Consider the following 12756-nt stretch of genomic DNA (forward strand, 5'->3'; position numbering starts at 1 on the left):
ACCTTGTGTGAGACTTTCACGTATTTTCAACAGAAAAATTATGGATCATACTTCCTTTATGTAATAGGGCAAATTTTTAGTTATATAGTACTTTATGCTACAAATAAAAAATTTTCAAGAGTCCCTGAATTCATACATAAGTTAAAAAGATGTTTCTATAACATTTTGGAATGTTTTTTTGACAATTCAGTAGTACAATATTAGAAGCCAGATAGCCTGAAGAAAAGGTTCATGCCAAACTTTCTCATGCCATATTTTCTCATGAGACCAAAAGCATTTAAAAGGATCATATCCTAAGACCAGATTAAACTCCGTTTGGCAGAAAAGCTAAAAAAGTCTCAATCAATTCAATACCTTCTGCAAAGTGTAGTCAATATTGTAAACTCTGTTCATTGTTCTGCCAGATGCAATCACCTTCTACAAATTGGTTTGTTGACCATGGGAATCTACGCAGCACAGACTTACATATGGGTCCCTTCTTGTCCACAGCCATTCCCCATGAGAATATAAAACTATTAATTAACTTCAGAGAATGAAGTGGGAAATGCATATAGTACCCCATGGTTTTGCACCATAGAATCCTACTATTTCATGGATTTTGAAATTTAAAGACAAGTTATGGACATGTTTAGTGTAGAACATTGCACCTTGAGGTTTACTTTCCACATATGCAGCTTAACTACAGCAAATGAGACTCAAACATGCAAATAATTATGCTACAATTTAGGTAATTATAATATTCATCCTGAACTGAGGGACAAATGATATTCAGGTAATGTTGTCTTAGCTTGCTGTGTGTTTCTAGATTTATCATTCACACTTCACCTTTAAACTTCTTTTGACATTTTGTTAATGGTCTTTTCTAATGCACTGTCATGTATGCAAAAAATAATGTTCTTTTCATATTGGATTTTAAACAACTGAATCCCTGACATACATTTTCAATATACTGACTTCAGAGGTTAACTAAATAAAAATGAGTTTCAATGATATATTACCCTTTCCCTTATAATTAAAAAAAAATTAAAATTGAAAACATACATTAATATTTATCTCACATCTTGAGCTGGTCCATCCTGGTTCACAAGAGCATTGATACCCATCAATGAGATCTATGCATCTGAAATATAAAAATGGTGTTATTCAGGAGAAGCTCTGAAATTTCAGTTCCAGCACCAGCACTATCACTCCATGCACTTCAAAATAATGGTCTGATGTAACCATGGTACTTTTCAAGAGTACTATACTGTAATCCATTGTACTTTTCAATAGTTTTATAATGGATTTCAAATGTTTATACGATGGGTGCTGAGGCATTTTGTAAGGATTCTGATTGTCACATTAGAAGACATCTTCCCATTCCATTGTTGGCATGTAAAAGCTAAAGATTTGCTTTTAAATATATTAAACATGAATTAATCCCCACTTACTGAATACTAGTTATGGTAATGAACAAAAATGCAAGAGAAATTGAGATGTCACTACATTACTACATTAGCTTAAGCAGGCAACATCTGTCATCTTTAAGTGTGCTTGTACTCTTACTTTATGAAAGAACACAGTTAAAAGTATAGTTATCAGACTCATATCATTAAGCTTTAAATATTGTTAGTTAGGTACATTATCATGGAAATAATTAACAGTTAAATAAAAATAGGCACACCTTCCATGAAGACAAGGATTTGGCAAGCATTCATTAACATTTATCTCACAGTTTGTTCCGATGAAACCTCTCTTACAGTGACACTTGTAGGAACTGATGTCATCAATGCAACTTCCATTGTTGAGGCAAGGAGCAGACATACATTCATCTATATTTACTTCACACCTATAACCTGTTTAAAAATCCAGAACATGCAATTAAGCTTTAAATCCTAAACTCAAGCTATTAGTAGTATATTTATTAATATTCCCACATAATTACTTTTCATTACATTGCTCATATAGTTCATGATAGTCATCAATAAAGAATATCCAACTGGAATTACCTATAGTGTAAATATCAAAAAAGATGGTTATATTGACGTATATAATGAAAAATGATGACTATAAAATGATGACACCTGTAATTGTGGCAAGGAAAGAAGCTTTTAAGTAGCAGCTTGCAAGGAATGGAGAAATTGAAATTTCAAGATTAAATTTGTTACACAGTTATCAGGAAGTTGAATTCCACAGGCTTCCTATAGGAGGAATACAGAACTAAAATGATGGTGGTGGTCTCATTTTTCAAAATGAAATTGAATGCAGAGGCTTTTGATAAATGATGAAAGACATAAAACTTTTTGAAATTTTTTTTTTTTTAAGAAATTCACTAGGAATGATACGGTGGTGCATTTTTATGCTTGTAAGTGCAACAACTTCCATCTAAATATCTTAAAATATTAGTATTTTACAAAATAATAATTGACAAACAACATATGCCTAGGTCTCTTTGTAGGCAGTCACTGCCCACTGCCTGGGAGGCAGCTAAGCACCACACAGCCAGTTGCTTGCACCCACAGTAGGATGGGGGGAAGAAACAAAAGGTAAATGCGAGAAAACTTATTGGGTGAGATGACAGTTTAGTAGGTAAAGCAAAAGCCACACATGTAAGGAAGCAAATCAATGAATTTATCCACTGCTTCCCCTGGGCAGGCAGATATTTGGCCATCTCTGGGGCCTTGGTTTGAGACTATTTAAAAGAGAACACTCTGGAATCTTTTAGAGTAATCATTGACAGCTATTCCATAATCACATGTGCTTCTATTACAACCTAAACTGCTGAAAAACTAAAAATTGTATTTCCTTTGCAACTTTGTGCCTAGTCGATACAAAAAAAACCCATATCATGAGATAAGATTAGATTCAGCCAAGTAGGATTGACTCTGTTAGAAAGAACAGGAGTGCCTCGTAATGGTATCTCCATATTTTGCCCCTACTATGAAAGCTTTACCAATATCAACAGGAAAAATGAACCATTAGTCCTGCCAGTACTAAAAGATTCCGACATCTCTAGAGGGTAAAAGTCCATTTTGTCATTTCCTCTCTAAAATGAATTTCTGAGATTTGCTGTGAACAAAAATTATAAACATTACAGTAATTATGGTAGAATGGGTTTAAAAATGAAAATGAATATATCTATTGCAGGAAAATTAATTAAATTTAAAAAATAAATAAAAAGACATTTTTTTAAGTATTACTTCTAACAAAAAAATAACCTCAATATTAGGACCTCAAGTATTCTTGCCAAATTGCGCAAACTCAAAATATTTTTGGTAGTTCTTACAGAAAAATAATTTGCATTCAGATGTTAAAATTTCTTTATTAAATTCCGCATCCATATTCTAATACCCCCTGAACAATGCATCCCTAATACATTATTAATACATCCCTAGTATTAGTCCCTTAGGATCAATGGATTAATCCCTCCTGATGTCAATAAACAATTTAATTTAAATTATTTCCACAAGCAAAATGTACTTAATTTACATTTTGTTGCACTGTAGACAGAAAAGACTGGCAATTGGTTATGACTGTAACCTAGACAGTCTGCCATTCTCTTCCAATGTAACTGTCATTTAATTTGAAAGTTGCCTTCTTTTTTAATCCTTTTTCAAAGTATGAAAACTTTTAATTCGAATAACCTTGGTGAATACAACGAAATGTTCTGTAAAGTTGGTGTGAGACAGACTATAATACCACATAACAAGCACTTTGCTTAAAATGTCACCTGTAAACTTTTTCATAGCTGAGACTGTGCCAGATGTGTTACTGGGCTGAAGACACCTCTTTGAGCTCTGCTTTACAGACCAAATTTACATTGCTAGAAATCATTCCTCCACACATCAAAGAAAATGGAAAAGTACCTCACACATACCATGTGGAAGGTGTTAATGTATTGATAGCAACCTTGAGGTTCCCCCACATGTCAGAATGCTGCAGGAGGCAAGGAAATGCCACAGATGCAAGAAGACTAATGCAGACTAATAAGAGTGACACCAAATGAAAAGACAACTATTCTCTTCCTCTTTCAAGTCTTCCATTCATGGGAAGGATCAGCCTGTCTCATATCTTAATAAGGAAAACTCAGCAGCCGTTTCCAGTTCCTGCTTTATATTCAACCCACATCACAATTGGCGATGCCTCAGCCTTTTTTTTTGGAGCTCATTTGCATAATTCTACAACTGCATCCTCATCTAGAGATTTTCACATCTTCTATCAAGACTTTCACCTGCATCTTGTATGTATGCAGTGTTGGGCCCCCAACTCCAGGAAGGGGCAACAAAGCTGGTTAAGGAGCACAAGTCCTATGAGTGACTGAGGGAGTCGGGATTGATTAGCCTGAAGAAAAGGAAACTGTCTACAACTACATGAAAGGCCGTTGTAGTGAGGTAGTGGTTTGTCTTTTCTCCAAGAGAACAAGTGCCAGAATGAGAGGAAATGGCCTCAAGTTGCACTAGGAGAAGTTTAGATTGGATATTAGAAAAGACATCTACACTGAAAGGGAGATCAGACACTGAAATAGGGTGCTCAGGGAAGTGGTGGAATCAGCATCCTGGGATCTGATGGTTGAAAATACATATATTCTGGATTGTTTATTTCATATCACACTCATAAGAAGATATAATAGAACTTATAAATATAATAGAACTTATAAATATATTATTATAATATATATATTTATGAATTTTAAAAGTATATAAAACCTCTACATACCAAATGTGAAATTACCTCATTATTAGGGTTAAAGACTGAGGAAGATGAAGACACTTCAGCTCTGAAGGTTTGAGGGTTTGTTGTTTTTGTTGTTGTTGTTTGGTGTTTTTGTTTTGTTTTTGTTTTGGGTGGGCGTTTTATAGGAGATAATAAAAATATTGAGTGTCTTTTGAGAGGATTAAAAATTCAAGATACCAATTTATGGGAACTGACTATTTTGAAAAGACAAAAAGGATAAAAAGATTAAAAGGAAGAACACAGAATTTTGTGCAACAATCAAGTTAAATATGTTCTGCCTGGAAAAAAAAAAAGCATGATAAAAAAGCAATTTATTGCTGAGAGCATACTCAAAAATAAGAAAAGAACAATAAATTAGCATGCTATACTAATTTATACATGATATAGAAAAAAAAGAAAAAGAAAGTTGACTTTCTTTCGTAACTGAAAATTTTACATCCTGTTGAAAATAGAAGGAACTGAGAGAAAAGAGGTTTCCATTCAGAATCGCTTAGCAGCACCTAGCTCCCTTGTTCAAGTCAATTTTGGTATCTAATATTATAAGGCCATTGACATTATGACCATTTCATGAGATTCCATAATAGACAAATGTGGGTCAAAAATCAATTAATAGGTTTATCATATGTATAACCAATAATAAAGCCAAGTACATGCCTTAAAAAAATTGATAGCATAAATCTAAGGAATGAAAATAAAATATTAAACATGAGCAGAAATACTAAAAACCACATTGTGTAGCATATTCCAGTTACAGAAAGAAAATCAATTATTTGTTAAATAATTTCTTACAAATCCAAAAATATACTTAAAAGTAGTAAATGACTGGAAGAACTATTTTGTCACATTGACATTAATCTTGCTAAAAGCTTAAGGTCCTTTCAACGTCATTTCAGCATTGTCTCATTCAGCCTCTTATGAGTAAATAATTTGTTACCAAAAGTTTTCTATGTGTAGTGCAAGGAAAACTAGGGTTGATAAGGTCACTGAGCTTGTTTTTGTTGATTTCATCTTAAGTAAGATTTATTATAGCTTAGTGACTAATATAAAAGATTTAGATTTTCTATTTCTATTGTACTTTGCGCCAGTAATAGACTTATTTCAGGCAATTATTTCACCCATATAAAGTCAAATTAAATTGGTGCTGATTGGACTGCAGTGAATTTTAAATGTTGCCACCTATTTTGAAGTATCTTTTTCTTTGTTTAGACAAGGTTTGATTTCAAGTACAGAGAACTTTACAAGATAAGATTAGACCACAGGAAACAAAGTAATTAAAACAATTTAAAAAATTAATTTCCTTGGTCTGAAACTTTGAAACATTTATTTCATTAAATATCAATTTGAGTTCTTAGGTACATGTACATGGCTCTTGAGAACTATATTTTCCCATTTAATTTAAAAGTGAATACAAGAACCAGAGGGATAAAACATAAAAACATTACCTATAGTTTTTTGTGTTATTTAGATATTTGAACTTTAGATTGGAGCATGATTTCTTTATTCTCTTTGTTTGAAGGAACATGAGACTGCTACTTCGTTATTCCCCTAGTCTTGGGCTCTGCTTGGGTTTCCCTTATACCTTTCCTGCTCCCAGGCTGCCAGCAATAGCCTGGCAGTGGTGCCCAGACATCTACCCATATCCCAAAAAAGTTAGCAATTTTAAAATAAGATTGCATAAATTAAGTACATTAACATAATTTGGCCTAACCAATTAAATTTAATTTGTTTCCAGTTTCCATTCATTTATAAGTGTATAATATTTTAACAGTTGATGATTAAAGTTCTCAGTGCATTAAAACAATCTTTTTAAAATTCAACTGATCGTTGGAAACAATTCATGATGTCATCTGACTTTAAAGGGGCCTGGTCTTTGAAAGAAAGGTTGTTCCTAAATTTCAGCTAATTGGAAAAAAAGAATCACAAAAGGCCTCATAGCAAAACCCAACATCTTATCCTTGTTGATTAAATATATTAGGGAAAAACACTAAAGTCAAATTGCATTGTCAATAACGCAGAATCAAGACAAAAGCAAACCTGCAGATTGCTTGTTCCATTTCAAATTACAGTCTCGTAAATGCTCATGTGCAGGTGTCTTGTCTTTTATAAATATATCAGAGAATTCTTACAGAAACATGAACATAAAGGTTAATACAACTGTTTTAACATTTATTAGTTAGAAATTACATCTGAACACTGCTTCCATTCAGCCTAATGAACAGAAGTTTCTGTGACACCCAAGAAGTATTACTTAGAGCACAGGACACCTGAAGAAAATACTTCAGGGGAAGTCTTTAAAAGATTTAGGCAGGAATATTATATAGAATCTATAGTTTTTTCTGAAACATCAAGGATAATTTTGAAGAAGAGTGCACAAGCAATAGGTAGACTAAGATTTTTGGTGACTGGAAGAAGGATATACAGCTATATAGAAATTCCCAAAACTGTACTTGTTCTTTGTTCTGTGGAGAATTACATTCCTCTCAGTTCAGTGGATGCAAATTGCATCCTTTTTTATGCTGTACATTATGTGGCATTCATCACAGGCTGGAATAGTTAGGAAAATATTTTATGCAGAAAAAAATGCAGAAATGGTTCAAGCTGAGGAACAAACTGTAAATATTTCTGCAGTGATATGATATCTTGTGTTTCCATGTTGCTTAAGATGGATCTATCAAAACATTGTGTATGAACCAGCTCAGCAGCACACTGAGCATTTAAATAAAAGTCAACATCATTTTAGGGAAATTTTACTGCATCTCTATCCATTGAATATTTTGTCATGACTCTGTAAAAATGTAAAGATTAGCACTAAAGGCAACCGTGTTGATCCAACAGTCGAGGTCTTTCTATGGTTCCAAAGAAATTCAAATGACAAGGTAGCATTTTATTGTTTGCAAAATTCACTCTGTATCAATGGTAATAGTTTTTTTCCTGGCTCAATTAAAAAGAATACACATTAATTTTCTTTGTACTATTCAATAACTCATTTCAACTGAATGCATGGGTGATTAAAGAAATTATACTTCAAGTATTAATATATATAATCTTGAGCTACTTCAAAAGAATTAGATAAAATTCTATTTAAGTTAGTATGAGTTATCCTCCAATAAGGAGATAAATTTTTCTTCTTGCTATGATATTAAAACCATGTTAAATCTGTGAAATAAGGTCTTTGGGTGTGGTAAAGGGTAGATCATACCTGTGAATCCAGGTAGACAGAGACACCGATAGCCTCCAAGCCTGTTGATGCAGCTTCCTCCATGTAAACAAGGCAAAGTTTCACACTCATTTACATCCATCTCACACAGAGACCCATAGTACCCAGGTGCACAGTTACAAATGAATCTTTAGGAAAGGGAAAATCAGGTATGTCAATGGAAATAACAATGGGATCTATTGTAATATTTTAAAGCCATATGTACCTCCTGATGCCAAGCTGGTGTCCCTAATCCTCATCCATACTAAAATAAAACAGATTTTTCTCATTTTCATGTTTCTGAAGCAAAGAAGGTGATTTAATTTTTGTTAAATTAATAGAAAAATTTGGCACAGTAATAGGTATAAGAAAAGGTATAAGAAATGACATAAGGGCTAATGATCTTCTAGGACAAGTCTCTTAGTAACTCGTGAAGTGCTGTTGAACAAACACAGGGTTTGTAGCAATCTAAATCAAGATCAATTTTCTTCTATTTCAGTCTTTTTCCAAATTGAAATAAATAAAAACAAAAAAGGGAGGAAAATAACAAGTTATGCAGGAGAATTTTTCCCTTCTATTTTCCTTTGAAGTCACATAAGAAACAAAAAACTGAGTCTGTAGCATTTGCTTACTCCATTTTAACTTGTCGTATGGTGAAGGTCTCATCCAAACCCAGAATTAACATAATGAAATCAGGGAAACTTCATTTAGTAGTAACTTACCTGTTTATGAGATCCAGGCAAGTTCCATTGTTCTTGCACGGTCTTGATAAACATTCATTAATCTCCACTTCACACAGAGTCCCAGTAAAGCCATGTTGGCAGGAGCACCTAGCAAAAAGGATGCTACTACATCACTTTTTAGATCATTATAAAGATTACAGATAAAAATATGGCAGATATTGAGAGGTATTAATTAAATGGTACCAAAATCATGTTTGCTTTTTACTGGTAATTACAAAGGGCAGTGCTTTAACAAGCACCAAACAGTAAGTGTCTGAAACCCAGTAAATAAGACTTTTGTTATCATTAGCTGAAGGCCACAGGCTTTGTGCTTACACCACTGTGTAAGGGCTTGCTTAGAACTTGCCTTGGCCTGAGCTGCTTTTCTCTTGTTTTGACACCTGCCCTGCAGCCAAATGACTGATGCCTCTCATGCTATACCTTCAGCTCTGGAATAGTCTACGGTGAGGGTGTGAGACACTGAGATGACCATAGTGTTACAAATAATAGTCTTTTGTCTTCCACTCCTGAAGGATGGGGTGACATCCAAAGGGCATGGACAACCTTGAGAAGTGGGCTCTTGGGAGATTTAACAAGAACAAGTGCAAGGTGCTGCACCTGGGTCAAAGCAGCCTTTATAGGGGTGGGGGATGAAAAGATTGAGAGCAGCCCTGTCGAGAAGGACTTGGGGCTACTGGTGAGTGAGAGGCTCCAAGAAGGCCTGAGACTGAAGATGAGGAAAAACCCACTGTGAACATCATAGTTCTCCTGACAAAGACTTCCAGATGCCAGTGACTTGCAGTAAGACTGCCAGTGCTTGAGGAAGAACGAAATCACTGATCACAGGATGCACACAGACTTTGTGAGGATAATCAAACAGATATAATTGCATGATTGCTTATATAACAGCGATAACTACACTCTTCATTAAGTTTTGCTGTTAATTTCAACTAGGAATTTTTGTACTATTGTAAGTGGACTAACAACTCTGTTTTTTTTTTAAAATTAGATCCTTATCATTTTAATTTGCCCTACAATAAATTCTTGGGGTCATACATATGGTGTATATGTATTACTTTTTGCACACAAGAAGATTTAGACTATAATGTTAACTGACAAACCCATTACAAACACCTTCCCCACCTTCACTGAAGGTCAGCAAACATTAGACAAGCAAAGTACAAAAGCAAAAGCTAGATGATAAAAATCCATGTAGTATATCTGTCATTCAAGTAATTTTCCTGACCTGTAGTGGTTGACCCCATCCACACAGAGACCTCCATTTTGGCATGGATGGGAGATGCACTCATCACTGTTAACTTCACAGTAAGTACCCTCAAATCCTGAAACACAGATTTCATTAACCGTAAATGAATGAACTCTACTGATGTGAATAAAAGGATCACAGATTCTCATGGAGGTTTGGCTATCTGAGCCCAGGACTAGCTCAGACAATGAAAGTGGCCAGCCTGGCAAACCTCAGCTATGCTCAAAGCTGTTTAAGAAAAGCCTGAGAGAAGCATCAGCAATGGCTACCTCCTCTTTGGAGCATTTAAGCTGAAGCTCTTCACCCTTGCTATTTGACTGAGCAGCACTGCAGCCATGGCCAATGGCTAGCTGTGTAGTGTGCTGACTTTGGCCTACAGACAGACTCCCTGCCTTGACCTTGGATCTGCCCCATTCCTTGTAGCCTTGACTGGCATCCTCTGCTGTTCCTGGACTCAGCAACTGGTGCTGCCCTGTCTGCCTCATTCACATACTGTCAGACTTCTGGCTGACCTTTGCTTCTGAAAGATTCAGCCCTTACTGCTCACTGACCCTAAGATCAGGACTACAAACCCTGAAAGAACTTTCTCCAACTATTTTTGTTCCTTAGTTTCAGCAAGTTAATTTCCAGACAGTATATGAAGTCTCAACATACTTTAATGAACCAGAGAGAACAGATTTGGATGGAACACCTAGATAAATATACTGGAGAAATGTAACCCATTTTAAAGGACTGAAAAGGCTTTCTTGGAGAGTGAGACAAAACCAGAAACTAAAACCTAATTCAGTAATTAATGTATTAGAGAGAGTAGTGGAAGTTAGAGGACCACATTTATTCAAAGCAGTCAGTTGCTCAGAAAAAAAAAAGCAAAACTGGTTTTAATATTTAAATGAAGAAAAAATGTGATTAAGTTCTTATCTCCACAGTACATTACTTGCATAATACATTACATTTGCCTGTGTAAATGCTCCAGAATATATACTAAAGCAAAATAAGACTTTTCAGTGGTATATGAACCCTATTTGTGCTCTTAGACAGCATACTATATCTTCTAACATTTGCATAAATAGGTGTTCTGCTAAATGCATGTTTGTGTTAAAATTCTATACATACAGTGAAGAAACTAAAGCTACTTAGTTGATTTTTTCACAAATTCAATATATTTGTTTCCAGTTGACGGAGAAATGAAACCGTTGCAATGAGTAAACTACTTGCACTGTAAGACTAATATGAGAGTGCTGACTGCAGGTTGCCTAAGACCATTAATAGAGCTCACCAAAGCAATTTTGAGCATCACTTAAAAAAAAAAGTTAAACAACTTTAAATTTAGATATTGAATTCATTATATATTGCTATAACTATGGCAAAGATTATACTGGATTCTTTATTAAAACAATAAGCAAAAAATGTTATCTGTACTTTTTAGATACCCAAATAAGAATAATATGTTTTTGGTTATATTATGTATTTGTGGTTTTCAAAGTACTTAATGAAGGTGGGGAAATCATGAAAGACCACTGTTAGAATAGTATGGCTTATTTTCCTCTAGAGAAAATCATGAGTGGAAGAAGTAAGTGCCTTGGCCATAGCTGCAGGGAAAGCTGTAGACAGAAATCTCTGTTGGTACACCAATATGTGAGCTAAACATGGGCCTACATCCAAGCAGTTGGTATTTTCTTATCAGCTATTATTTCTATCGAATAACTTTTTGGGCCTGACTTAAATGAGCTCTTAATATTTGCTGAAGGTTTCATATCAATGTTGCTATAAGGCTGGGAAAATAAAACCCAGAACATCTCTCAAACTAGCCTTTAAATTATAGTCACACTTGTTGCTATGATGCTATTCTTTTTTTCAGAAGTTTCTTTAGCATTATTTATTTCCTACTTATAGGTTTCACAAAAAAAAAAAAAAAACATCAAAACAAAACCCAAACCAAACCACCAAAAAAACGACCAATCCCCTCAAAAATCTGTAAAAGAACTGTCATAATAGTGAGAAGAAAATCTGTCTCAGTGTACTCTTGTGAAGGATCTCCCTCAGTACAGGAAACTTTGTATTCTGAATGGTTTAGTTTACTATGTGCAAATGAGCTGGAGCCAGAGCAAACCATCCCAATAGTTTTGTGTAATCTGCATCTTAATGCTGCTGATTATTCCTATTCATCTATTCCTGCCTGTAGTTCCATTAAGGAAAAAAGACAGGTAAAAGAACTGTGAACTAGTACACCATTGACCAAGTTAAGTACTAGGCTTGGTTGTGTGAGTAGCCAGAAGTTGCTGACACACAAAATATTCAGAAGTTGTTTGATGCATGCCATTCAGTGCCACTGAGTTAAGAGCAGAAAAGATGACAGCACCTTTCCCAAACTCTGGTTTAATTAAGAAATTGAAGGACGTAGTGAATGTGAGACACTAGAACTCACAGAACTCTTTGTACTCAACTTCCTCATCTGTAATTTCTCATTTATTTGCAATGTTTGGAATTTCTAAAACTAAATTTGATTACTGAGTGGAAGGCTGACAATGGGCAAGAAAAATGGAACTTCACATAAAAGGACACACCAAAGGTAAACCAATGTAACATATTATAAATAACTCACAGCTATAAAGATATATTTCAGCTTTATAATGCTATCACAGAATAGTTGTAAAGATAGCAAAGCAAAACTGAAAAAAAATTAATAACTTTTATATAAAATAACATTTTGCTTTTTGTGATACTATGCAATATTTAAGAAGCATCTTAAAAAAAACCAAATACAGTTATGAGATTAAAATATAAAAAATGGAAAATGGAGATATTGCTCATTCTGCTTTTGCTTGTCATCTCACTGGTTATGTATGTTTCATTGCCTT

General features: G+C 34.4%; 1 protein-coding gene across 1 annotated transcript in view; it reads right to left on the bottom strand.

The window, feature by feature from the left end:
• EYS (eyes shut homolog) overlaps positions 1-12756 on the bottom strand; it is a 706383-nt gene that overhangs the window by 409023 nt on the left and 284604 nt on the right. Inside the window, exons 23-27 of the mRNA XM_062489770.1 lie at positions 9878-9974; positions 8632-8739; positions 7913-8058; positions 1664-1835; positions 1042-1120 (exon numbers count right to left, since the gene is read on the bottom strand). Of these exons, the coding sequence (XP_062345754.1) occupies positions 1042-1120; positions 1664-1835; positions 7913-8058; positions 8632-8739; positions 9878-9974 (602 nt within the window). The remainder of the gene's footprint in view (positions 1-1041; positions 1121-1663; positions 1836-7912; positions 8059-8631; positions 8740-9877; positions 9975-12756) is intronic.

This window comes from Cinclus cinclus, chromosome 3, assembly GCF_963662255.1.
Source record: "Cinclus cinclus chromosome 3, bCinCin1.1, whole genome shotgun sequence".
Classification (NCBI taxonomy): Eukaryota; Metazoa; Chordata; class Aves; order Passeriformes; family Cinclidae; genus Cinclus; species Cinclus cinclus.